Raw genomic sequence first — 27,497 nt, forward strand, 5'->3', positions numbered from 1 at the left:
CGCCTGCGCGGCCTGTCGCTGGGCACCAAGGGACTCGTGGTCAGGCCGATGAGGGTAATTTCCGCCCGACAGACGTCGAACTACAACACCCAACAGCCCCGTTCTAGCACAGCCGAACTACAACTACCGGAGTGCTCCGCGCGTGCCTGACGCGTAGTGTTTAGCTCCCCCTGGACTGCATTCTGGCCGCTGGGTGGCGTCCGCGGCTTGCGGTGGTTCTGTGTCATCACACACTTCCCCCTCCTTTCCCTCCACCTCCCCCCACCCCTGACTCCCGGCTCAGGGATGCTCAGCAGATTCCTCTTGCCGCTGGGGCTGGTCTTGGAAAGTCCCTCTTCAGGATTAGTTTCTTCCGCTGTTGCTGCAATCCAGCGCTAGAAGTTCCCAAGATGTCCCAGAAAACTAGCAATGTCTCACACGCAGATCTGGCTGGTTCATTATGAAATATTTAATGACCATCTACTATGTGCCAAGCCTTTTCCTAGAGCTTTTCTCTTCAAACTGCCATCTGTTCCCAAACCTCAAATGCAGCCAGCACCTGAATCCTATCACCTATGGCCTCGTGATGGAATATCCAGTCTTTTAGATAAAGTTCAAGTCACTTTCTTCCTCTCCCTCCCCTAAAATAGCTACACTGCCTGGTTCCCAGAAAAGAAAGATCACCAGCTGTGGTGGCAGTCAGTGCTGAGTTCTAATCCCAGCTTTGCCATCTTAGGCAAGTTGCTGGACCTCTCTCAGTTGTGAAGATTGGTGAGACATGCATGCAGAGAACTAGGCATATAAACAGCACAGAGTAAATGTGTATTCCCTTCCTTCTAGCCACGCTTTAAAAACAGACCAATATAAAAAAAAAAAAAAAAAAAAAAACAGACCAATAAACAGGCCTCAGAAACACCAGGGGAATGTACTGGCTGAACCCTCACCTGTCACTAAGGGAAAGTCCTACCATCCCTGACCACAGCTCTTTGGTTGCAGCTCCAGCCATCTCTCCTTAGCTGGTCAACTCTGAAGGGGCTGGGCTGGGGAGTCCCCGAGCACCCTCTCCTCACTGACTCTGCAGCAGTTGCACTCTAGCCCGTAGCCTTCACCATGATAACCAGCCTGTCCAGACATGAGCCAGCCAGACTCAGGTAGGCTGGGGGACCCAGGGTTCCCCCAGTCCCTCTCTCAGGGTATAGTACCAATCATTATTATACCCTTCTTCCTGCGGCACAGACATTCTGGGGCCTCCCTAGAGGCAGTAATCCAACTCCCCTGACTGTGTAATGCCCCTGGGGAGGGGCCAAGGGCTGAGGGCTCTGGGAGGGAACATAAGGGTCAGTTGGGGACGAGGAAAGCAGGGGTCAGCTAGCCCCCGGAGGGCAGCACAGCTAGAGAAGAGCTTTCCGCATTCCCAGGAGAGAGGACAGCTGAGGTAAAAGCAGCAGTTGGCCAGCCTGTCTGTCGGTCTGGGTTCCTCCCTGCTGGCTGCCCTTGGCTGCCCACAGAAACCTGAGTCACAGTCACGGCCAGCCGCTGGACCCCACCCAGCCTGCTGTCAGGCAGCGCGGTTCTGGAGAGCCTGGAGGTGGGGCCTCTCCCTGCCTATCTCACAGCCTCTGAGATTTTTTTCTCTCTCTGCCTGTTCCTCTTGGCATCTCTTTCTCTTTGGGACTTGTCCTTGCAGTGTCATCAGTCCTGAATTATGGGTGGGGTGGGGTCCATCTCAGATTGATCTGTATGGTCTCCTCCTTGCTCAGATGAGAATCTGAAAGCTCCTTAGACAGCTGCTCCAAGGGTTCTCAGTACAGTTCAGTTTTTATCATTCCCAAATCCCAATCCCCTCCCACCACCTCTAGGGGCCAGGACATTTAGGAATGCCAGAAACCCAAAGAGTTGAACCTATTTAGTTCAGGATCTAAGTTCCTCCCTGCTCCAATCCCTCTTTGTTCCTCCCTCTCCCCAAGAGCCAGAGGAGAGAGGCAGCTGGTGTCACCACTGCTCTTGAGAACATTCCCCACCACCAGCCCTAGGGAGTGGGCCCTTGAGGTTAAGGCTCCCCAGGAGAGCCAATCTGGTTAGAGACCCCTTCTTGCTTCAGCACCTTGGGGGTAGGGTGGGAGTGAGAATCTGGTGTCTGTTCTCTCCACCGCCCCCACCGTGAGGCCTCTCCCACTTCCTACTTTGTGGGTGTGGAGGCAGCATCCAGGGCCTCTGTCCTGAGGTCTTGAGATTCATATCTCCGTGTCAAATTCCCCAGTGATCTTCACTGCTCCATCAGGTTCATCTTGGACCCTGCCCCACCATACCTAGGAAGTTGTAAGTGCTCTTGCTCCTGCCCTCCCTCTAGAGAGATCAGGAAGGGGACATATTTCTGATCCTCATTCAGTAAACTTCCCCCAGCCCCAGCCCAACCACGTGGTGAGGCTAACAGCTCACTCTTGCCAGTTTCCGTAAAGGAGGAGGAGACTACCCTGGGCCACAGAAGAGGTGACAGAGTTCCCTGCCCCTCACTGAAAAGGGCAGGGCATCTTGTTGGGGCTTCAGTCTCTGCTGTTGCAAGTGCCCCACTTGCTCCTTCTCTGGGATGTCTAATATTTGTGGGGCCATGTGGCATTATCACCCAGTCCCAAACTCAGGGACACCCACTCAACCCTCTTGGTTGCTGGGGCCTGGGATCTGCCAGGGATCCTAGTCAGGGAGAGAATGGAAAGGAGTCCTCTCCATCTATCTATCCAATTTCATCAATCATGGGACACTCACGCTCTCCCAGCTCCCCCTCAGCCATCCTCCCAGGACTTCCTGTGGAACCATCAGCTGTGCAGGAAGGCTTCCAGGGCCGACCAGGAGAACTGTCCCTCAAGTTTCCTAACTCCCAGATGCCCTGCTGGTCTCCAGCACCAGCATCCTGGGGGAGCAGTGTAGGTGCCTCCACCCTCAGTCTAGGGAAGGGTTTCTCTACCTTGGCACTACTGGCATTTTGGGCCTGATAATTCTTTGTTATGGGGGGTGGTCCTGGGCACTGTAGAATGTAGGATCCCTGGCTTCTTCACTAGATACCAATAGCATCCCCAGTGTGACAACCAAAAATATCTGTAAACATTGCCAAATGTCTCCTGGGGAGAGGCAACACTGCCCTTGGTTGAGAACCACTGACATAAGGCTAATACCACACACTGTCTTTTTTCAGTGAGCTCCCCAAAGTCATTTCAGATTATTAGACACAACAGGGATTTTCAGTTCTATTTCTTTTTTTCTTTCTTTCTTTCTTTTTTTTTTTTTTTGTAGCGACTGGCCAGTATGGGGATCTGAACCCTTGACCTTGGTGTTACAACACTGTGCTCTAACCAGCTGAGCTAACAGCCAACCCTGGATTTTCAGTTCTGAAGTGCTCACCCTTCTTTTACTGAAGAACCCCATGACTTTCAACAGCTCCCCATGATCTGCATCTCTAAGTCAATTAGTATTCAATCCTCCTATACAGGTCATCCCTGGCCTATCTTTTCATGTTTAGCTACCATTTCCCCTCACTATTCTTGGGCTCTAGGCAATGTCAGTATCTCACTATTCCCACCTATTCATCTTTACCCCTGCAGTAACCTCAAGACCAGGGGTGGGAGGTGGCAGAAAAAGCATCCCAGAGGGCTGTCCCTCTGTTGGGTTCTGTTCCTGAATTCTCCTGAGTCTTGTCATTGCCTGGCTCAGGGTGGGCCTGTCCAGCTCTGGAAGATGCAGACCCTGAGTCCTCTGACCTCACAAAGAACAGTTGTAGACTCCATCATCCACATGGTCTTCCCACCCTGCAGGTGGGGTGGCTGACAGCAAAGATCAAAGATGGGGATTGGCTCCTCATCCTAATCTGCTTTAACCTTTGAAGGCTCCCCCCCTCATTATCAAAGCCATCATTATAATTACACTTATTTATGGAGCACTTCCTATATGCCAGGTTCTGTGCTAAGCACTGCATCTGCATTGCCTTATTTAATCTTTAGAATGACTTCATGATACCTCATGGCACTTTTTCCTAATTTTATAGGTGAACAAACTGGGTTTCAGAAAAGTTAAGACACTAGCTCAAGGTTACCAGCTCCAGTTGCAGGCCGTCTATCCTTATCCTTTTCTAATGTTTCTGAGCTGGACGGAACACTGTTACCCCTCTCCAGGCCCTCCCAAGAGGGTTCAAGCCCCTGGCTACTCACACCTCCCAGGACAGGCTGCTGACCCCAACCCTTTTGTTCCTCCCCCTCCCCCTTCAAATGGCTGCTGTCTGGAGCTGCTCAAAAGGAGGAGGCACTGGCGGGAAAGGGGGGAGGGGTGGGGGATAGTGTTTTACTAGACCTAATCTCTGCACAGTGGGGCACTAGAGAACTGACTTTCTGGAGGTCGGGACAAAGGGCAGGGCCAGGGTGGGCAGGGCCCAGCTGCCCCTCCTCCCCTCCGACAATCCCTGAAGCAGCTCCATCATCGATCCACCTTCCCAGCAAGCTCACCCTCTGCCCCTGGCTGGGACTGACTTGGCTTGAGGCCCTCACCTCCGCTGGCACCAATCAGGGGATTTGGGGTGAGGTGGGAGTCTGCTCCAGAGAGCTGGGAAACAGGGTTGCTTTGGGAAAGGGCCTCACCGCCCCCCTTATGAACGGGCTACAGGGGAGACTGGGGTGGGTCGTCTGGTGGGGGTGGGGGAGGTTCAGGGCCAGGGCCACCCAGTTTGGAGCAGGGAGGAACCCAGCAGATTAGAGACCTGAGTAAAAGCGGCTGTGCAGGGCTGTAATTACCCCCCAGAGGAGCAGGGAAGACACCAACACTAGGACGCTGGAGGGAGGGCGTCAGCAAGGCTCCCAGGCCTCTCTCCATCCCAGCCATCACCAGGAGAGAGAAAGCGTAGCCCTTTGAGGGGTCTTCTTGTGACCCTCCTTCACGCCTCCCGACGTCCCCCGGGACGGTTTTGTTTGAGGTGGGCGTGGGAGAGAATTTAGACTTGAAGTGGCCCCCTCAGCCCCCGAGCCCGAGCCCCCCGGCTCCAGGATGGGACTGGGGACTCTCAGTCCCTCTCTCCGGCATCCACACTCCCGCAGTCCCCCCGTCCCAGCGGCGGGTGAGTCACTCGAGCGCTCCCTACTTAGTCTTCGGGCGCCGCGGCGCGTACCAACGCGCGGCCGCAGGGGGAGCGGCTCCGCCGGCGTCGTCCGGAGCCGCAGCGCCCCCTGGGCCGCGGCCGCACGAGAGGCGGGGGCAGGCTCCGGGCAGGCTCCTCGGGGCGGGGGCGGGGCGGCTCGGTCCCGGCGCTGCGGGGGCGGCCCTCCCCGCGTCGCACTTGGTACGCTCCAGCGGGGAGGCCAGGCCCAGCCCCGGCGGTACAATAGGGTTGGGCCGCGACCGGGACTGGGCCGGCGCCGGGCAGGGAGCAGGATCGCGGCCCGAGCCGACAGACACTGGGCGGCCGGCGACTCCGAGCCTCGCGGGCCACCAGCCTCGACCTTCCCGGAGCGCTCCCGCCTCCGAGTCGTCGCCCGCCGGGCCGGGCCGGGCGTGATGTGCCGCGGGAACCCTGTCTTGGCCGCCGGCCGCCGTCGCCGTCGCCGCTGAGACCTCGAGACCCCCAGTGACGCCGCAGCCATGGAAAGCGGCCCGCATGCGGAGCCGGGTCCGGGCGCACCCCCAGGTATGCCTGGAGCCGCGCAGAGTCGAGATGTGAGGAAGGCTGGGGGCCGCGGGGAGGCCGAGGACGAGGCCGGCCTGCTGGGCGGGGACCCCTCCCCCGCCGCGCCCTCTGACCACTTGGAAGTTTAAAAATAAAGGCTGCGGCGGCGGCGGCGGCGGCTCCGGGCCACCGACGCATCCTCTGACAGCTGCCCCCTCCCCCACCTCGGGCGCCGGGACGCGCTGGGCTGCGGGACCCTCGTGGACCCCGCTCGGGAGTTATTGGGGTGACCCTTCCGCCCCAGCTCAGTGCCATCTCGGCTTCCCCGCCCCCACCTCCCTTCTCGATCCACCCCAGGCCCTGAAGATCCTCTTGTACTGAGCTGGTGCTTCTGTGCTCTTCCCCATCCCCCTGGGCACGTGTGACCCCAACCTGACTGTGTGTGTTAGGGTCCAGATTCTCAGGCCTGGCGCCCCGCATACCGAAGCCTTGGGCCTAGTACCCCCACGCCCAGGCCCTGGCCCAGACCTCGCCCCCACCCCATCCGTCCAGCTGCCGCGCAAAGGGCCTGTTGCTGCTGCGGCCCGGCTGGGAGGGAGGGGAGGGGGAGGGGGAGGTCTCCAGCGGCGGCTGCCAAGTAACCCGCCGGATAAAGGCGAGGGGGAGGGGAGGCGGCATTGTTTGGGGCGAGGGCGGGAGCTGGGGAGTGGGCCGCCTCCCCTGCCGCCAGGCCTACTCCGAAGCCCACCCAGCCCGATTTGGGGAGCAGGGGAACAGAAGTAAATCTGCTTATCCTGCCCGCCCTCCTTCCCAGCTTCTCTGGGCCTGAGTGTCACTGGAGAATGAGGTGAAGGCTCAAGGCCGGCTCTCCCGGGACCTGCCACATCATTCCGCAGCCTGAGGCTTTGGATACCTCTCCCCTTACACACGCACACACACGCACACACTTCCCCCCACACACACCATTCCCACATGCCCTAGACCACCCAAACCTCCCACCTCTCTCCTCCCCTCCCCTCCTCTCACCCCACCAACCACCAGTGCCCAGGACTTCTGCAAATCCCGTTCGGATCTGGGAGCAGCTGATGAGGGGGTGGGAACAGGCTTCTGGTTGGGCCTGGTGCTGGAGGGAGGTGATTTCTCTTTCTCTTTCTTCCTGGAAGGGGAGGGAAGAGCATGATTACTGAGGACCCAACTGACATAGGGGCGAGGTGGCTCCATCCCCACACCCCCATGGAGTCCCATAGCCTAATCCCGTCACCTCCCTTCCCCCTGGGGTGTGGGCCCAGGATGAAACAGTGTCTGTGGGTGCGGAGAGCCCAGGACAAGGTGGAGCTGCTTGCCTGTGGGTGGGCTCCTCCCCATGCCAGTGTGGGTGCTTTGAGGGGACCTTGTGGGTGTGGCAGCTGAGAAGACGCAGAAGGGAAGCTACCATCAGACTGGTGGGTTTCAGGAGGTTTGTGTGCTGTGCTGGAAACAAGGGTGTCTGGATCTGTCTTGGTTCTGCTGAGCCTGAGAGGGGACACCCAGGAAGGCCCAGCACAGGTCCATCCATCTGCTTACTGGCCCTCTGCACCTGAGGGTCTCTGGCACTGGTGTGTACATGGGGGCCTGAGTGGAGGTGGTGACTGAGACAGAGTGGGCCTTAGCAAGTAGCTAGTTTATAATCAGGGCACTTGGGTGAGATTCCTGGACTGAATATGAGGGCATGGGTGGTATGCTTGGCTGTACTGGGGGGCCTGGGTGGGGGTGGGAGGCTGTATTCAGTTCCTGGATTGAGAAGACTCTTCTATATACACAGGGGTCTAGATGAGAACCTAGATCAGTTTGGTGGCTGGTCCCTATACAGAGAGAAGTTGAAGGTGACAGGAGTCCCCTGTGTGCCCACAATGTGCCCTGTGAGAGTTTAAGGCATGGGTCTGAGACTCTGAGTGCATGTGACATGATCCCTGCCCCCTTTGAATTCCCTTTGTGCACTTGCACATTGAGCGTTAATAGGAAGTGGCACAGAGTAGGGGACAAGTGTGGTGCCCATTTTCGGGTCAGAAGATCTGGATGGAAATCCTGGTTACTTGCTTCTAGACTGGAGCAAGTGACTTACCTCCTAGAGCACAGTTTCTGCCCCTAGAAAATGGGGTAGTGTTCGGCTGGCCCGTGGCTCACTTGGGAGAGTGTGGTGCTGATAACACCAAGGCCACGGGTTAGGATCCCTATATGGGGATGGCCGGTTAGCTCACTTGGGAGAGTGTGGTGCTGACAACACCAAGTCAAGGGTTAAGATCCCGTTATGGGTGATCTTTAAAAAAAAAGAAAATGGGGTAATGTTATCAACCTTGTGGTGTTAACGATGATGTACTTAAGGAAACCTGGCACACAGACACCCACAATAAAATGTTATTACCATTATTGTACATTGTACATTATTGTACATTGGAACTGGTGCCAGCAGGGAGGTATGAAATATGGGGGAATAGGGGGGCAGGTAATGGGAGTCTGTTTAAGAGTGTAGATTCAGGAGTCAAAACAGTTTCAGTCTTCACTTCATAACTGACTTCTGTGTGACTTCAGGTAAGTCACTCAGCCTAAGTTGTAAGTTTCCCCATCTGTAAAATGAGAATAATGCTAGAAATTATCTTGTAGAGACACTGAAATTATTAAGATGAACACATAAAACACTTAGCCTAGGCCCTGCTCAATAAAGGCTAGCTATTTATTTTTTGTTATTATTATTATTATTATTTTTAAGATGACCAGTGAGGTGATCTTAACCCTTGACTCGGTGTTGTCAGCACCATGCTCTCCAAAGTGAGCAACCGGCCATCCCCATATAAGGATCCAAAGCCATGGCCTTGGTGTTATCAGCACCACACTCTCCCGAGTGAACCACAGGCTGGCCCTTCTTATTATTTTTAATTCCAATAAAGGCTAGCTATTTGGTTTTTTGTTATTATTTTTAATTCTTTCAGAGGCCTGAGAAGATGTGATTAATTAGAACTTCAGGAGGTAAATGTTGGACAGAAGCCAGAGGGGAGAGGAGTCCTAGACAGACATGAGCCAGGGTGTATCTGGGGAACAGGGGGCCCCTGTACCTGAAGTGGGGAAGTGGGAGTAGGAGAGAAGTCCCAAGAGATGGGTGTAACCAGCATCCAGGTGCCCCACCGTGTGCCAGTCAGTCCTGGCTGTGTGGACAGCAGAGAAGTGAATCAGACAGAGTCCCTCCTACCCCAGTGGGGAAGGCAGATGTGCTACTGCAGGGATATCTGCCTAGAAGGAAACCAGATGTAATGTTGATACGTTGGGTAGGGGGCTCTGCTTGTGGAAGGCTTCACAGAGGAGGAATCCATTTGAGGTGGACTTGAAAGGATGAGAAGTTGGTGAGACTGGCACATGGGCCAGGACTATGTACACAGAGCCAGCCTGGCTAGCACCTCTCACTGATAGCTTCCCAGTCCCTCCTGGGGCTGATGGGCCCAGTAATGAGGCCTTTAATGAGTCCCTAAGGTGCAGCCACACATATGCAAATGAGGAGGAAGGGGCACTAGGCCAGCTCAGTCCCCTTTCCCCCAGGATGGTGGAGCAGGGTTAAAGGAAGGGTGAAGGGGCTAAAAACCAGGCCCAGACTAGAGTGGTGGCACTTGAGGGCTGTCAGGGCAGGTCTCAGTTCTGACCAAGGCTAGAAGTTAGTTCTCAGGCAACTGGGAGCCAAGTTCTTGGGTCCCTGCTGGGCCTTGGGGCCAGGGAGGGAGCCAAGGAGCCAGGGCAGATAATACAGCTTTGTTGGCTGGTGGTAGCTCTGCCTGGCACCCCGGGGCACAGCCTTCAGTGTTTCCTCTGTCACCTCTCAGCTGCAGCTCTGTCCTGAGGGGAGCAGAGAGCATGGTAGGGGGTATTAGCACTCCTCACAGTCGTAAAGGAGAGGTGGGGCAGGCATAGACTCCCTGGTGAACCGAGTTATCTCCCATTTATTATCTCCCACTGCTATTTATTAAGGGTCTTCTCTGTGCCAGGCACAGGGCTCAGCACATCACACGCATTGCCTCATTGGTTCCCCATGACCATCCCACGAGTAGGGACTAGTATTAACCCCATTTTACAGATGAGGCTCAGAGAGGGGAAGTCACTTGCTTAAAGTCACACAGCTAGGAACTAGCAGAGGTAGGATTTGAACTCAGGCCTGACTCTAAAGTCTATACACCAAACCTCTATACTGAATTATCATGGCCAAGTCAGCCAGTGACAGGCTCTGGCCTGCTTCCCTTCTATGACTGGCCTTCTATGGGCATCTTGGTCTTGGGGACTCTGGCAGGCTGAGGTAGAGCCAGCAGAGCCCTGGGTTGTCCACTGTGAATCTTGCCAGGTTGGAGTCTGAGCAAGTTGGGCCAGAAGGAGGCCTTGGCCTGATGCTGCGCCTGGGCCCTCAGACTCTGGGCCTCAGCTAGGGCAGCCCTGCTGGGGAGGAGGGAGGGAACTAGTGGGGCTGGGCTGTGGGATGGGGTCATTTCCTGCCGCCTAAAATAACAGGAAGTGGGTGCTCCTGATTGGAGGCTGGGAACAATGGCCGCCAGCCGGGCCAGAGAGCTCCTGCAGATCTGCAGTCGCGGTTGGGTTCCCGGCTTTATCACCCACAGAAGCTGGTGGCCTGGCCTCAGTGCCCTGCTGCTCAACAACTGCGCAGGCTGCCCGCCTACTAGTGCAGTCCCTCTCAGAGCTGGCTTAGCACCATCCAAACCAGGAGTAATGCTGCTCCCTAAGGGTCCCCCCTGTCCCAGTCACACAATCGGGCATCCCCCAGGGTTTGTCCTTCTTACCCACTCCCCATTGTCTCAGCCTAGATCTCTCCAGAAGGAGGGGAAACCCAGGAGGCTGCCCCCACTGGGTAGCAGATTGATGGTAAAGACTGTCACACTGATTCCAAACCCCACCTTTGCCACTCACCAGCTGTGTGGCTTAAGCAAGTGTCTTAATCTCTCTGAATCTGTTCCCTCATTTGTAGAATGGGGTAATAATATCTACCTCGTAGGATTGTGGTGGAGATTCAATGAACTAATGAGTTTAAAGTGTTTCAATGTGCCTGACACAAGCATTAGCTGTTACTGTTGTTAATCAGACTTTCCCTGGGCCCAGGTAAAGAAGTGCCCGGAAGCGGAAAGGCAGAAGTGAGCTGGATGAGGCTCTATAAATATCCTAGGGATGCTGTGTCTTTGTGTACTCGTGTTTGTGTCTCAGAGGGGTGTGTGTGTGTGTGTGTGTGTGTGTGTGTGTGTGTGTGTGTGTGTGTGTGTGTGTGTGTGAGAGAGAGAGAGAGAGAGAGAGAGAGCAGGACAAAAAAGAATGTGTCTTGTCCTTTGCCATTGTGTGGGCTCTGTCTACATCGTCTGGTGTCTTCTCTCTCTGCTGTGTGTACATGTCTGTCTTGCTGTGTGTCTTTGTCCCTTTGCCTGCCTCCATCTTCATTTGCTTGGCCTAGTGTTGCCACCTCAGCAACTGCTGCAAGATCCAGGAGGGCCTTTGCTAGAGGTGCTGATCTCTGTCCTGTCTCCTCTCTGCCAAGCTCCCCATGCTCCCACCTGGGTGCTGTCTGTGTACCCTTTCTCTCCCCCCATCCCTGCCCAGCTACCTCACTTCCTGCCTCCTGGTAGCCAGCCTGGAAAGGAGCCTAACTTCCCTGCATTCCAGCATTCTGAGCTCAGTGCTTGCCTGCCACACCTGTACCCTTCACTTTTGTGGGGGAAGCCTCTCTGGGGGAACCACCAGATCACTTCCTTCTTCAGGGATCAGGCAGGAGCCTCAGGGAGGGGTGATGTGATGGCCTACCAGAAATATGACATAGGGTTTTGTCATCAGACAACCCTAGGTTCAAATCCTACCTCTAACACTGACATGAACAACCCACTAAACCTGAGTAACAGTTTTCTCACCTGTGAGATGGGGTCCAGCCATAGTACTTTCCCTTTAGGATTGCTATAGGAATTAAATGAGATAAAGGAAAGTGCCTGGTACATGGTAGGGTTTCAGTAAATTAGTCTGTTTTCCTTCCTGGCCTTGGGAGCTGGCAGGAGACACACAGGGCTCTGATGTGATCACGACATTTAGGGTTTAGAGAGACTAGGCTTTGGAACAGCTTGGGGATCTGACTGTGCACTGGCTAGGTAGCTTTCCACAGTACCCCCATCCACCCATCCATCCGTCCATCCGTCCATCCAACCATCCATCTAGATGTTCATTAAACAGACCCAGAGCTCCTACTCCATACCACGCAACTCCTTTATCAGGCTCTGGAACTACAAAATGGACCAAGAGCCAATCTCTTCTCTTCATTAACTCTCACACTGACAGGGGCAGGGGTGGCAGGCCCACAGAAAAGTTAGACTGAGTTATCAGTGTTGTGAGAGGAATGTTTGGCCTAGCAGGAGTGGTTGGTATGGGAGGAGCGAGGGACCAGAGGAAAGGACTGCCAACTCCCAGAGGGTAGAGATGGGGAGTTAGCACCCTGAGACATGGGATAGTCCCTTTGAGGGACTTGGCTCTGATCTTTCTGCAGACCCCAGGTGCAGTCCCTCTTGGAGCTCTTGGATAGACAGGGCTGTCTTCAAAGGTGCAACCAGCTCCTGCGCCTTTGCCCTGCTAATGCTCTTTGTGATAAGAAAATAATACAAATTATCTGTCTCTTATCCAGTTCTTAACAAATACTTCTGGTAGATATCAATGTAGCAAAATAAAATTGACAGTGGCTAAAATCTAAAATCTCACAATCTGGCATAGACCAAAAATAAACTAAAATTAAGTAGTTGAAGGATCACATTTGATGGTTGAAAATGGAAATAATCAGAAATGGATTAATGATTATCCAGTATAGATAATTAACCAAGGAATTAATTTGGCTTAATGTAACTTGTTCCAGATAACACTGTCACAATGACATTTCATCAGGGTTGGCATAATTCTGAGGAAAATATTTGTACTCAGGGTCAGTAGTCTGCCAGGTCACAAGTGAAGTTCCAGACGTCCTGTTAGCCTCTTGAGAAGTTTTTCTTGGGCTGCTGGAGTAAACACTCATTATTATTTTTATTAACTTCAACCTGAGTGGCTGAGTCCGAGAAGCTGCCCAAACTCATGGAGCTACTGGTTATTAGAGTAAATTCTTCTTCCGTATGCACCTGCTTTAGGTAGCGGTGGCCTCATAGTATAGCTCTTTATTCTCATTTGACAGCATTTCATGACTGTCTCCACGTACTTGACACTAGTAACTGCTGGTGATGCAGTGGTGAGCAAAGCAGATGTGGCCCAGCCCTTGCAGGGCTTCCTCACAGTCTAGAAGAGGAGGCTGACAATAACTAAAGAACCATACAAGGAAGTTTAAAATTGAAGCAGTGAGTGCTCCAAACAAGGGCACACGAAGCCATGACTCTAAAGAATGAAGGAATTTGGGCTGGCCAGTTAGCTCAGAGCATGGTGCTGATAACACCAAGGTCCAGGGTTTGATCCCTGTACCAGCCAGCTGCCAAAAAACAAAACAAAACAAAAAAGAATGAAGGAATTTCTCCTGATCAGAGAGGCCAGGGGAAGCCTTCCCTGAGAAAACGATAACTACACTAAGACCTGAAGGGTAAATAGGGAACTAAGAAAAGAAGGGAAAGAGTATATGCAAAGGTCCTGGGGCAGGAGGGAGCATGCATGATTATCAGAATTAAAAGAAGGTTAGTGTGGCTGGAGTTCAGAGGGCAGTAGGGAGCAGTGTAGGAGAGGAGATTCAAGAGATGTTGGGGAGGGGAACAGGGATTGCAGACTATGCCAGACTTGCAGGTTGGGTTCAAGAATTTTTGTCTTTATCTTCAGAGCAATGGAAAACCACTGAGAGGTTTCAAGCAGTAAGGAGTACTGTGATCAGATTTGCATTTGGAAAAGATTACTCTGGCTTCTCAGTGGAGAGCAGAGTGGGAATGGGTGCAGTAGAACAATGGGTAGACTTTGCAGTCATCCAGGTAAGAGAGATGACGATGCTATCTGCAGGGTGGAGTTCATTCATTTCTCCATTCAACAGATACTTATAGAGTGCCTAAGTGCCAGGTTCTTTCGGCCCTATAGATAGAACAGTTAACACTTTGTGCCCTCATGGAGATTACATTCTAGCAGTGGGAGACAGTGTGACAATGGTGTTAATGCTTGTGGACAAAATGGAATTGGAAAGAAAAAAACACATACAGTTGGACTGGCCCGTGGCTCACTTGGGAGAGTGTGGTGCTGATAACACCAAGGCCAAGGGTTCAGATCCCTACATAGGGATGGCTGGTTAGCTCACTTGGGAGAGCGTCGAGCTGACAACACCAAGTCAAGGGTTAAGATCTCCTTACTGGTCATCTTTTAAAACAACAACAAAAACACATACAGTTAGAAAGGGGAGGGAGACTTCAACTGCAGTTTGTGGTTTTATATAGGGAGTCAGGGAAGGCTTTGTTGAGTAGTGACATTTGAATAAAGACCTGAAGGAGGTGAGGGAATGAAGCATGCAGAATCTGGGGGCAGAGAATTCCTGGCAGAGGGAACAGCAAGTGCAAAGCTCTGGGGGAGGAGCCTGCCTGCCACCCTTAAGGAACAGTGGCTGGAAGAGACTGAGCAGGAGGAGAAGAGGAGGTGATGAGGTCTGAGATGTAGCGGGCTGGAGAGGGAGGATCCATAGAGCCTTGTAGGCCATTGTAATGACTTTGGGTTTTCCTCCTTTCAAGATGGGGAGTCTTTGGAGGATTTTGTCAGAGGAGTGACATGATCTGATTTATTTTTAAACAGAATCATTCTGGCCACTGTGTTGGGAAAAGACCAAAGGGGAACAAAAAATGGGAGCAGGGAGTCTTTTAGAAGGGATGGTAGTTGCTCTGACCAAGGTGATAGAAGTGGAGATAGTGAGAAGTGATTAGATTTAGGATATATTTTGAAGATAAAGCCAAAAGAGAGATTAGATGTGAGGTGGGAAGTCAGAGTCTAAAATGACTCAAAGGCCTGATAAACTGGAAGGATGGAGTTGCCATAAACTGAGATGAGGAAAACTGGGGCAGGAGTAGGTTTTGGAGGGAAGACCAGGAGCTCAGTTTTGGATGTAAGTTTAAGACATCAGGGGTGTTAAACAGGGAGTTGAGTGAGCGAAACTAGACCTCAAAGGGAGAGGTCTGGGCTGGAGAAACTAATTTGGTTGCCGTCAGCAGAGAGATGGTGTTTAAAGCTGTGAGTCTGGATGAGATCACCAAGGGAGTGTGTGGGGACAGGAAAGAGATGAGGTCCTCGACTGAGCCCTGGGGCACTCCAGTGCTGAGAGGTTAGGAAGTTAAGGAGGGACCAGCAGAAAATAATGAGAATTCACAGCCAGAAAGGTAGAAGGAAAACCAGGAGAGTGTGTTTTCTGCAAAGCCAGGTGAAGAGAGTGTTTCAAGGAGCACCACAGGATCAACTGGGTCAAATGCAGCTGATAGGTCCCGTAAGATAAGGACTGAAAACTGGCCACTGGATTTAGCAGCATGGAGGTCCTTGGTTACTTTGGGAAGAGCAGCATTGTGGAACCGTGGGGGTGAAGGCCTGACTAAAGTGGGCTCTTCTGGCAGAGATGGGGAGAAATGGACAGATTCTTTGGGGCAGGTGCAGCTTACTGAGACCCTGGTAGGTACCTGAGATAATGGACCTACTTACTGTCTATACCAGCAACTCGGTGAGGAAACTGAGACTCAGACAGCTTCAGGGCTTGTCCAGGATCCCACATGGAGCCAGGATCGCTACTCAGGCCCATCTGACTCTGAAGCCTAAGACCTTTCCACTCCGCTGCATCTGATGCCTGGGTGCAGGCCCCTCTCCTCTGCCACCTCCCTTCACACGGCTGGTCAGGATCTAGTTGGGGATTCACTATCTTGCCGGGTGTGTGTGATTTGCCTAGGTGTAGACAAATACCTGCCTACCAGTTTTCCTTGCAACACCTGCAGCACGCACAGGTGCTGAGAGAATGGCAATAAACAGGCCTCACCCTCAGCCTTTAAGCTTAGTAGTTACACACCCAGGGTTTGGCCCCAGACAATCCTGGGTTCAAATTTTGCTTTGCCATGTACCAATTTTATGACCCAGGACAAGTCACTTGTCAGGGTGAGCCTTAATTGCCACATCTGTATAATGGGGATAAGAATCTCTGCCTCTCAAAGTTTGAAGTGCCCTCATACAAAGCACCTAGCTCAGCTAGTGAGTAGCAAGTACTCATTAAATGGTCACCACTAGTTTTCTTGCCCTTGAAGTTGGTAAAGGAGTTTGCAGCTGGCTGGGAAATAGATTGGCAGTGGCCAGGCAGCCATCTCCCTGGTATGGGGAGAGCTGGGTGGCCTGTCATGGAGCCTAGGGGCTGGCAGAGTTGGAGGGGTCACTGGGGCCTCTTACCTGGAGCCCAGGAAGTTGGAAGGGGAGGAATGAGAGGAAAATAGTGTGAGCCTCAGGTAATGTCATTGCATAACAACCTATTACCTCATACTGCCTTAAACAGAGGCAGGCTGGCCGGTTGGCTCAGTTGGTTAGAGCACGGTGTTATAACACCAAGGTCAAAGGGTTCAGATAACCTTACCGGCCAGCCATCAGAAAAAAGAAAAAAAAAAAACAAAAAACAGATGTAATGGTAAGGGCATGCTTCTGGTGACAGACACTGGGTTCAAGCTTCAAGTCCAGGCTCCTTCTCTTAGCAGTTGAATGACCTCAAATTACTTCACTTAAACTCTTTGTCCTTTTCTTTCCTCATCTGTATGAAAGATGTTTATAGCAGCTTCTTTATAGTATTGTCAGTGAGGATTAAAACTAATGTGTAAAATGCTTTGCAGATATGAAGCTCTCGATAAACATATGAATGATTATTGTTATAACTCACACTCATCACAATACTGTGAGGTAGGTAATAGCTGCATTTTATAGAGGAGACGCTGTGGCACAGAAAGGGTCTGTAACTGGCCCAAGGTCACACAGTCAGTGGGGAAGCAAGAATTCATATTCAAATAGTCTGGCTTCAGAGCCCAAACCAACAACTAGACTCCTGCCTCCCTGTAAAAGGTACCCAGAGTCCCAAAGGTGCCCTTGCACACACATTGTCACCCACAGGGATGGGGAGTTTGCCATATCCTGAGATGGCCAGAGTTCCCAGAACAGAGAACCTAGTCAGAATAGAGACACTCAGTAAGAGCAAAGATGCTTCCTTAGATGCACCTTCCCTGGACCCTGGACCCGCTCCCTAGGCCTAGGTCAGTGGCTGTGTCCCCACAGATCCTCTTTGTGCCTGGAGGGTTGCAGCAGATGGCACCAGGACTCAAGGTGCAGAGGCTTCTCTTTGGAAGACATGGAGGCTTCATAAGACCCACAGGGAAAGGGAGGGAAGTATTGTTTGCTGGCACATGAATTGTGCCAGGCATTTTACTGACATCCCTACTAGCTTGGGCTCATCATCCCCATTTTACAGATGTGAAAATCAAGGCTTAAAGAGGCTGAATGTCATGTCCAAGTTGACCTGCTGTGGAATCAAGCCCTCCCTTCCTGTCTTGGGGTAGTGAAATTAGAATTGGGCCCTCATCTGCTGACTCTGAAGCCTTTCACCTGCCCCACAGTGTACACATGAACACATGTGTGCGTACACATGTATGTGTGTATATGCCAAATCATGTGGCTTCCTTACTTGGCACTTTGGTGTCTTATAGGGTTCCTGGACTATTCATGACTTAAAAGAAGAAATCTGGGGTCACTGGGAGAAAAAAATGCATAGCTGGTTGCCCACCCAATGGGGAGCTATGCAACACGAGCCTCCCACTTGAGCCTATGCTTATGTTCTTTCTCCCGGTCAGTCCCATGTGCCCAGCACTGGCACCCTCTGTGAACCAGGCCTTGGGTTGGGCACTATGACCCAGAGGGAAGGCAGAAAGGTCGGGGAGGCAAACATGGAAACCAGTCATTACCATGTGGTGCAATGATAAGTCCTATACCCTTGTTCCATACACCCTGCTCCTTCCTGCCCCATTGCATACACTCTTCTCTTTGCCAGAACCTCTCTCCTCCTTGCTTCGCCAACTTCAGCTCATCCTTCGGAGCTCAGTTTGGTGGTTGCTTCTTCAGAAAGACCCTCACTGTAGGTGAACCATGTCTGCTGCCCCAGACGTGGTACTTATTCTCTCGTGTAATTGCCTAGCTACTTATCTGTCTGCCCTGCTAGAGGTACGCTCCACAGAGGCAGGGATCATGCCTATTTTCTCACCATTATGTTATTAGTGTCTGGAACAGGGCCTGGCACATTGAAAGACTCAGTAATCACGTGTGAATGAATGGATAAGTGAGCTGGACAAGGGAGATAACTATGTGTTGAACTGATGGCTCAGATGCACAATCTTACCCTCTCTCCTTTCTTGTGTTGGTCTTTCAGTTGTAGCCAGGACGCCCCCAGAGCCAAGACCTTCTCCAGAAGGTGACACTTCCCCTCCACCACCACCGATATCAGCCCTGGTCCCTGACACTCCCCCGGATACCCCTCCTGCAGTGAAGAATGCCACTAGCCCTAAGCAGCTCCCGCTGGAACCAGAGAACCCCCCAGGGCAGGTCAGGCCTAGGCCAGCCCCCCAGCAGGAAGAATTCCCTTCCTCAGAAGCAAAGAGCAGGGGACACACCCCACCAGCCACAGGTCCACGGAATTCCAGGCCTCCTCGAAGGAGCAGCCAGCCATCCCCAACAGCAGTGCCAGCCTCCGACAGCCCTGCCACCAAGCAAGGTATGTGTGAAATCCCCAGTCCTGGGCCCAAACCTCTTGGCTCAGGGTCCCAGCCCTGGATGATGCCACCCAAGGGAATCCCCTTTGCCCTGGAGAAGGTGGGGAGAGGATGGGGGTGAGACCTGGAGGGAGGACCTGAGGCTGACTCCTCTTTGGGGAGAACCTTTTGACCTGTCTGTGCTTGTTCCCTCTGCTAAGATGTAAAGAAGGCTGGAGAGAGACACAAACTGGCAAAGGAGCGGCGAGAAGAGCGGGCCAAGTACCTGGGTGAGTGTTTGGAAGCGTCAGCATCTGTGTCATTCATTGTCATCATCACCATCAGCGTCCTATTAATAACACTAACGCTTCTGGAACACTTAACTATGTGCACTGTGCTAAGAGCAGTACATGCTCTATCTCATTCAATCCTCCCAACCCATTTTGAGGAGGAAACAGAGGCTCAGAGTAATGAAATCATTTGCCTAAGCCACACGGCTAGTGCAGTAGCTGAGATTCAGACCCAGAAGCCTCATCTCACCCCACATCCCGTACTCTTCCTCACAATATATGGACATTTGTCTGGTAGGCTCCTAAGTCAGATGGGGAACTGGCACTAAAGAACTTGTTTCACCTTCAGGCCTGAGAGGCCATGAGGCCTCCCCTGAGGCCTGTCTTCTGGAAGCCCTTCAGTGTGTGAGGGGGTTCTGAGGGTGGAGGCTGCACCTAAGCAGGCAGGAGAAAGACCCACCCAGGGCTGGGGAAGCAGGGAAAGCCACTTGGAGGAGATGCGCTGGCCCAGGCTGCGGCAGAACCCCTCACACGCCACTGGGTCCCTTTTCCCGCAGCGGCCAAGAAGGCAGTGTGGCTGGAAAAGGAGGAGAAGGCCAAGGCGCTGCGGGAGAAGCAGCTCCAAGAGCGCCGGAGGCGGCTGGAGGAGCAGCGGCTTAAAGCAGAGCAGCGCCGTGCTGCCCTGGAGGAGCGGCAGCGGCAGAAGCTCGAGAAAAACAAGGTGCGTTCCTGCTGATTGCAACTGGCTCTGCATGGATCTATGTGTACCATGCCCACATGTCCGCATGCTGGTGAAGTGAGTGTGCACATCTGTGTTCCTGCCTCTGCGTTATCTGTGTCTATGCAGTCCTGTGTTCACATCTACAGCTGTGTGCCTTTGTGACAATATCTGGGTGTCTGTGCAGCTGTAGACACGCTTGCTCTCATATGTGGTGCTGTAGGCCCCCATAACTGTGCGCTGCCAGTACATGTATTTGTATCCGTGCCCGTGTGTCTGTGTTTTTATGTCTGCAGATGTGTGTGTGTGAATGCCAAGCTCCGTTACATGGGTAAGAGCCCTGGCTTGAGTGCTGGTGAGGAAATGAAGGAAATGGTGGCCTGGCCCTGCCCCAGGACCTGAAGCTGAAGGGAAAACATAGCCCCAAGGTCAGGATCCTCAGTGCCAGGGGTCATGGCCTTGCCCAGGAGACGCAGGCAGGGGGAGTCCCACCCCATCCTCAGAGAACCAACTCATAGATCCAGGAAATGACTCAAGAATAGTGAAATGCTCCCCAAGAGCAAGTTGAAAGGGATCCATTGCACATGGTCCTTAATCATAACAAGGATTTGGTCACCTTAGTTACCTGTAATGAGTCAGGAAAAGTTCCCAGGGGAAGGGAGGGTGGGAGGCATTGTCACAGAAGGGAGAAAGGCCTCTATCCTAGGCATGGTGAATGATTCTGAGCCCAGCCCTCTCTCCTCTCTCCACCTCCCCCCAGGAGCGCTATGAAGCAGCCATCCAGCGGTCAGTGAAGAAGACATGGGCTGAAATCCGGCAGCAGCGCTGGTCCTGGGCAGGGGCCCTGCATCACAACTCCCCAGGACATAAGACCAGTGAGTGGGCTGGAGAGGCTGCTGGGTGGGTGGGCGAGGCTGGGGCCTGGCGAGTGGGGGAAGGGAACAACTTTTGTATAAGGAGCTGACAGCTCGTGCAGCAGGTGTGCCTTTCTTCATGTGACTTGTGTCTTCTTGTGAATCATCTGTAAAACAAATTGTCCCTTCCCAAGGACTTCCACTATTAAATCAGAGATGGATTCTCTCCATTTGGTTTGCTCTTCAAACCTGTCATTTTAGGATTAGCTTTTTTTGCTCCTGTCAATTATTAGTAGTTGATGGTACATACAAGAGGACTTTAATGCCCTGTAGACACTGGATGTTTAAAAAAAAACTGTCACCCTCTTGCCTTGGAAGGTAGATTTTTGTCTCCGAGTTTTCTCCATGAAGGGCCATCATGGATTTTGGTGGGATTCTTTGCTGGCATGTATGGATGCCTGTGTTTGGATGTCTTTATGTGATGGCAAAGTTCAGTATTTCTAGCTGTATATCTTTTGGCGTATGTGCTCATGGACCTGTGCATTGTCTGTCTTACTATGTGTTTGCCTTGGTGTGTTTGTGGCCTTTGTACCTCAGTGAGGGCTTCTGCATCAGAGACTTGGGTTCCAGCTTTGGCACTTGCGGTGTGACCTATAACTTCTTGACATCTCACTTTCTTTATCTGTAAAATGGGGATAACAATACTGCTTGCCTCTGAGGTTGTTGGTAGATGTTTGGAGGATCAAGTGAGGTAACATACCTGGCACATGGTAAGCATCAACAAACGTTAGCTTACCAACATCACGATTAGGTTGCTTGATGTGTTCATACCCTGTGTGCATCTGGGTCTGACACGTTATCTGTTAGTGCTTGTGTTTCTATATCTGTGCATGCCTGCATAGACGTGTGCATGCATAAGTATCTACCACTCTTCACCTGTCTGCATGTCTTTGTCTTTGTGTGCCTGGATGAATATGTGGATTTATGCAAGTGACTGTGACTGTGTGGGTTCTTCTGTTTAGGAATGTCTTTGCATTTGTCCCAGTATGTAGCTGTTGTATCCATAGTGCCTTGGCTGGGCGAGTCAGCAAGTGCCAACGCTGGGTGGTTGTGGGAGGGTTGTAGCACCCTACCCTAGGTAATGGCTTCCTTTGGTCTGGTCAGGAAGGCTGTAGTTTCTCCAGATTTACTCCATCTCCTCCCTCTGTTCCTTCTCCGTCGGCTCCCCCAACCCAGGTCATCTCTGATCACCTATCCCCAACCCTCCCTCTCCAGGACCAAGTCTGCCTTCTCCTCCCCATCCTAGCCTGTCCACTCCTACCTCTCCCACCCTGCCCTTGGAGCATCCTGCATGGAAGGCCTCAGTGCCCCCCTGGCTCCTGTCCGGCCCGGCCCTAATGCCGTGTCTTTTCCCCTCCAGGTGGGAGCAGGTGCTCCGTGTCGGCAGTAAACCTGCCCAAACACGTGGACTCTATAATCAACAAGCGGCTCTCAAAGTCCTCTGCCACGCTCTGGAACTCCCCCAGTAGAAGTAAGAGAAGGCCTAGCCCTCCCCCCTCCAGAGCCCCTTGTAGCCCCCACCAAGCTTCCTCCAGAGCTCAGCAAGAACACCAGGTCCCTGGAGCCATCACATACTCCAGGTCCCCATCCCCACTCTACCCCACCCGGGGCTCTGTGCCCCTCGGGGGAGCCGGCATTTGGATCTGGATCCTGAGGACAGGGTTGTGCCCTGCAGGAGAGGAGAACAGAGACAAAGGACAATGCCCCAGAGGGCAGAAAGCCTGGCAGGGGCCTCAAGAGCAAGTTGGGGGTGGGAATGGGCAGGCAGCCTTACCTCCAACCACAGCCAACTGGCCTAGGCAAACCTTAGGCAGGTGGCCTTGCCCCCATGTGTCAGACTGGCCTGAGTGCTGGGGGAAGGGATCCCCTTATTCTGGAGTCAGCTGTAAGGGCCCATGCAACCCTGCCCTCTCTACCTCAGAGCCCCAGCCATGGCCTTGGCTGGTTCCAGAGTTGTGACCAAGCAGGGTGGCACAACCCCTGCGTTCTCACCATGCCCTGTTGCTCACATGTGAAGGAGCCATGGTAGGAGTTATTTATAAGTTTCTCTAGCTTTTATTTGGTTGCTCTGTTGCCTAGCAACCAAATCAGCTGCTGCACCAACCCCACCTGACTGATGCTTAAAAATAACCCAGCAGCTGAGGGGACAGAGCAGGGTGGCCTAGGGCAGCCAGGCCCCCTAGCAACCTCTCCCTGGCACGGGACTCTTAAAAGCTGGGTCAGAGGAGTGCAAGGACCCTCCCTGTCCCTAATCCACAGAGAGCGTGCCTACCCCAAGCCAGCCTTCTGAGAGCAGGATGGGCAAAGCCTTACAGTGGGACATGGGAGAGGGCAATTGGGTCTTCCACCAATCCTGGATGGCTCCTTCCTATACTCGCAGTTCAGAGCCCTTTCACCTGGGGAGAGTGGTAGGAGGGGACTCTCAAGCGATGCAGGATGTTGCCCTAGGAAGTGCCTTGTTGCCTGGGTCTGCAGTGGAGGTCCAGATCTCAGGGAGGACAAGTGTGGCCCCCACGTGATTGGGGGTAGTCCTCCCAGGTGAGAATCCTTGGGCTTGGAATGGGGATGGTACCTGGTCTCCCCTTTTGCCTCTGCCTGCCTCCCGAGGTCCTGCAGTGACCGGTTTCCCTGGTGTTCTCCCCGCAGATCGCAGCCTGCAGCTGAGCGCATGGGAGAGCAGCATCGTGGATCGTCTGATGACGCCCACTCTCTCCTTCCTGGCTCGGAGTCGCAGCGCGGTCACACTGCCCCGCAACGGCCGAGACCAGGGTAGGCGCGGCGGCCCTGGGACAGCCCCCGCGGGGGGCCGGACAGGGAACAGCCTTGCGTCTGGGGCGCACCTCGACCGCACTCATCCCTCCGCAGCCGTGCCAGTGTGCCCGCGCTCGGCCTCCGCCAGCCCCCTGACGCCGCCGTGCAGCGCCCCCCGAAGCGGGCACCGCTGCGCCCCAGCCGGGGAGCGCCGCAAGCCCAGCGCCGGCGGCAGCCCCGCGTTGATACGCCGCCGCCCGGAGCCCTCGCCGGTGAGTGGCCGCGCAGGTGGGAGCAGGCAGCCGGGACCGGCAGCGCGGGCGCCGCTGATCTCACCTCTGCCCTCCGCGTTCCCATTCTTCCCTCCCCCCAGGTGCAGAAAAAGGAGAAGAAGGACAAGGAGCGGGAAAACGAGAAGGAGAAGAGCGCCCTGGCCCGGGAGCGCAGCCTCAAGAAACGCCAGTCGCTTCCTGCCTCCCCGCGCCCGCGCCTTTCCGCTGGCGCCGCCTCTGAGCTCAGGTGCGGAGGGCCCCGCACTTACCCGGCCGCTCATCCACAAATATTTGTTGGGCACCCACCACTAGAAGGAAAGTTCCGTGAGGGCAAGTTTTTCCCTTTCCTTTCACTCTCTCCCTTTCTCTTCCTTCCTTCCTTTCTCTCTCTCCCTCTCTCTCTTCTCTCCTTCCTTTCTTCTTTCTTTCAAGTATTTTGATTACTGAAGTACTCCAGCACCTAAATTAGTGCCTGGCACCTGGTAACCATTCAATAAATACCTGCTGAGTGAATGAATGGACCTGTCAGGCAGCGTTCCCAGTGCTGAGGACACTTTGGTGAGCTAAACCAGGCCCAGTTTTTGCTCATGTTCAGTTTACAGGCTTTTGGGGACTCAGACATGAATAAAGGAATCTCACAAATGAACATGTAAATTACAATGTGGGATATGTGCTCTGAAAGGAAATGATATGGTTCTGTGAGAGCACATAAGGTGGGGGGTGCTGACCTAGCCTGGGGGGTAGGGGAGGGGACACTGACCTGAGGAAGTGACATGCTCAGGGTGTGTGTGTGCTTGTGCTCTGTGTCCTCCAGGCCTAACCCTTCCCTTTTCTCTCAGCCCCAAATCCAAGGCCTGGCCATCCTCTCCCTCCACATCCTGGCACAGGCCCTCCTCCCCCTGCCCCAGCCCAGGGCCAAGCCATGCTCTGCCTCCAAAACCACCGTCCCCACGAAGCACCACTGCATCACCCAAGGGGCGGGTTCGGCGGAGGGATGAGGCAAAGGAGAGCCTCAGTGCAGCAGGGCCTGAGGACAAGAACCAGAGCAAGGGCAAGGCCAGTGATGAGAAGGAGCCAGCAGACCGAGCCTCACCAGCACCCTCGCCTGTGCCCTCGCCCACCCCAGCCCCACCCCAAAAGGAGAAGCCCACAGCGGAGATCCCTGCAGGTGGGCATGAAGAGGGGTGGGCAGGGCAGAGAAGCCAACTTTGCCTGCATGGGGGAGGTGATAGGGGCGTGGGCCCCCAGAGATGCCTGAGGAATGGGTGTTGGGAGACAGGAAGAGGAGGCTCCTGCCCTTAGAGGTCCAGGCCCAGAACACAGGCCACTTGAGGTGATGGCAGAAATTGAGTGGGTGGGTCACCCTGAGGTCCAGGAAGCACCGGGGCATGCAGGGGTGGTGGAGGGACCTGTCCGTGTGTGCTGACTCCTGGTCCTGTATCCCCCTCCAGGTACTGCTGTCCTGACCTCACCCCCAGCCCCTGCTCCCCCGGTGACCCCTAGCAAACCCATGGCCGGCACCACAGACCGGGAAGAAGCCACTCGGCTCCTGGCTGAGAAGCGGCGCCAGGCCCGGGAGCAGCGGGAGCGCGAGGAGCAGGAGCGGAAGCTGCAAGCAGAAAGGGACAAGTGAGTGCGCCCTCGGGGACTAAGGGGACCCTTATGGGGGCTGGAGAAGAAGCGTGGCACCAAACTGGAGTTTCTTCTATCCCCCAGACGAATGCGAGAGGAGCAGCTGGCGCGGGAGGCCGAGGCCCGGGCTGAGCGGGAGGCGGAGGCCCGCAGGCTGGAGGAGCAGGAGGCCCGAGAGAAGGCGCAGGCCGAGCAGGAGGAGCAGGAGCGGCTGCAGAAGCAGGTGCCTGGGCGGGCGGGCGGGCGCCGGCCCCAAGGAAGGCTGGAGTCAGATGGCCAAAGCTCACGGGGGTCTTTGGCAGAAAGAGGAGGCCGAAGCTCGGTCGCGGGAAGAAGCGGAGCGGCAGCGTCTGGAGCGAGAAAAGCACTTCCAGCGGGAGGAGCAGGAGCGGCAAGAGCGCAAGAAGGTGGGCGGGGGGGGGGCTGGCGTGAGGGGGCGTGCGGGGCGGGGCCTGGCGTGCGGGGGCGGGGCCGGGGCCTGGCGCGAGCGGGCGGGGCCGGCCTCTGGGCTGGGTCCGCGCTTCGGGTCGCGGGCTGTTCTGGTTCCTGGTCTGTTCTGGTTCCCGGCCTGGAAAGGGCTGGGGTGAGCCTGGAGGGCGCTGAGACGGTAGTACCGGGCTGGCTGGTGGGAAGTTCCGGACTAGGGCGGGGCGTGGGCCTAACCGATGCGGGGCCTCCAAACAGCGTCTGGAGGAGATAATGAAGAGGACTCGGAAGTCGGAGGCTGCTGAAACCAAGGTCAGGATTCCCCGAGGGCGGTGCTGGGAGTGGGGGTCGCGGTGAAAAAAGGAGGCTGCGGAAAAGCATCCAGAGCCAAGGGAGGAGGCTTGTGGGGGTGGCCGCTCAGGGTCTGGGCTGAGGGAGAGAAGAATTCAGGACGGGGGTCGGGGCGTGGGGTGGGGTGTCCAGGTATCCCTTGAGCTTGACTGCTTTTCCTCTTCAAAGCAGAAGCAGGACAGAAAGGAGGAAAACGCCGACAATTCCAGCCCAGGTGAAGCCCCTGTGCCCTTCATGTCCATCCCCTTTGTCAGTCCCATGGTCCATCCTCACCCCTGTCGCCAGCCCCGACCTGACTGCCGTTTTTTCCCTGCAATAGACCCTGTGAAGGCTGTGGAAGCTCGGCCCTCAGGGCTGCAAAAGGAGGATGTGCCGAAAGAGGAGCCTGCCCCCCAGGAACCTCAGTGGAGGTACCAGCTCTCAGTCCCAGGGACCTTAAGCAGGGAGGCAGGCTCACGCTGGCGCTGTGGGTGGCCTGGGCTTTACCAGGAGGTGAGGTGCTGAGTGTTGGCCCCTGCGTCTGCAGCCTGCCAAGCAAGGAGTTGCCAGGGTCGCTGGTGAATGGTCTGCAGCCTCTGCCAGCACACCAGGAGAACGGCTTCTCTCCCAAAGGACCCTCTGGGGACAAGAGTTTGGGCCGAACACCAGAGGCACTCCTGCCTTTTGCAGAAGCAGAAGCCTTCCTCAAGAAAGCAGTGGTGCAACCGCCACAGGTCACAGGTGGGGATCCCTGGTTCCTGGGCCCAGCTCCATCCCTCCCAGCACCCTGGGCTCCCCAGCCCTGCTCTCTTCTCTAGCTTGCCTGAGGCCCTCTCCTGCTCCACCCTGAAGGCACAGAGCCATTGGGCTTGGTGGCATGGTTTGCCCTGACTGTTTCTCCTCCCCACTTTTTTTCAGAAGTCCTTTAAGGGGTTGCCTTGGATCTGGGCACAGCTGTGAGGGCTCCTCTGCATCATCTCCAGGATGTCTGGAGGAGAAAGAGACAGAACAAAGATGGAAGTGGCCTGGGTCTCTGGGGATGGGTCCTCTCTGTTTTTAATCTGCACCTTATAGACTGATGTCTCTTTGGCTGAAGCCAGTCCCTGCCCCTCAGTGCATTCATGTGCTCACGTGCGTGGACACCCCCTCTCCCCTATACACACATACACTCACAGCCTCTCTGGCCTCCTCTTGAGGAAGGGCCGCCTGTAGTATTTGCCTTGATTTGGTGGGGTACAGTGGATGTGAATACTGTAAATAGCTTGTGCTCAGACTCCTCTACGTGGAGGGGGTGGGTGCAGGAGGCAGACCCTCTCCTCAGGGCTCCCTGGGGAGATCTTCCTCTCTCTATTTAACTGTAACTGAGGGAGAACCCAGGTCTGGTATGGGGGGGCACCTTGGGCCACAAGATACTGGTTGCTTCAGGGGTACCCATGCCCCCTGCCCTCGCCTGGAATCAGTGTTACTGCATCTGATCAAACTTCTCCAGAAATAAAGTGAGAATAATTCTGCCAATCATGCCTGTCCTTGGAGCTGGCTGTGGGGATGGAAGCAGGTGGCCTCCTCAGTTCTGAGAAGAGCTTAAGGAGCCTAGGGCCTGGTGATGTCACCCACATCTGGTGGTACGAGTCCTGGACCCCCTGCCCTATGGTCTTCCAGTTTAGTCATTATTTGTTCAACAAATATTGCATCTACTCTGAGCCAGGCAGTGGGCTGCCCACTGGGGATGCAGTAGTAGGAAAAGATCAGCTTCTGTCATTGTGGAGTTTCCAGTCTAGCGATGAACATCACAGACACTGTGGGCTGCCTA

At 54.3% G+C, this 27,497-nt stretch overlaps 1 protein-coding gene across 6 annotated transcripts; it reads left to right on the forward strand.

Annotated features, from left to right (window-relative positions):
• Positions 1–5,362: 5,362 nt before the first annotated feature.
• MAP7D1 (MAP7 domain containing 1) lies at positions 5,363–27,202 on the forward strand. Of its 6 annotated transcripts, none has more exons than XM_063103672.1 (18): positions 5,364–5,641; positions 18,036–18,377; positions 18,576–18,644; positions 19,202–19,365; positions 20,123–20,237; positions 21,637–21,747; positions 22,923–23,045; positions 23,142–23,299; positions 23,401–23,546; positions 24,139–24,467; positions 24,751–24,928; positions 25,016–25,154; positions 25,234–25,338; positions 25,616–25,669; positions 25,877–25,922; positions 26,028–26,118; positions 26,235–26,428; positions 26,606–27,202. In XM_063103672.1, exons 1-18 carry the CDS (start codon positions 5,596–5,598, stop codon positions 26,614–26,616), a joined length of 2,421 nt encoding a protein of 806 aa, XP_062959742.1. In that variant the 5' UTR covers positions 5,364–5,595; the 3' UTR covers positions 26,617–27,202. The 6 variants fall into 6 exon arrangements, with proteins under 6 accessions (XP_062959740.1, XP_062959744.1, XP_062959742.1 ...); XM_063103673.1 differs by having other exon boundaries at positions 25,880–25,922; XM_063103670.1 differs by having other exon boundaries at positions 5,363–5,641; positions 22,923–23,299.
• Positions 27,203–27,497: the final 295 nt, after the last annotated feature.

The sequence above is a fragment of the Cynocephalus volans genome, chromosome 8 (assembly GCF_027409185.1).
Source record: "Cynocephalus volans isolate mCynVol1 chromosome 8, mCynVol1.pri, whole genome shotgun sequence".
Taxonomy (NCBI): Eukaryota; Metazoa; Chordata; class Mammalia; order Dermoptera; family Cynocephalidae; genus Cynocephalus; species Cynocephalus volans.

Coding starts and splice junctions, on each gene's coding strand:
- MAP7D1 (XM_063103670.1), top strand. CDS start 5,596: ATGGAAAGCGGCCCGCATGCGGAGCCGGGTCCGGGCGCACCCCCAG. Junction 20,238..21,636: donor CTCCCCAGGACATAAGACCA/GTGAGTGGGCTG, acceptor TTTCCCCTCCAG/GTGGGAGCAGGTGCTCCGTG. Junction 25,155..25,233: donor AGGAGCGGCTGCAGAAGCAG/GTGCCTGGGCGG, acceptor GGTCTTTGGCAG/AAAGAGGAGGCCGAAGCTCG.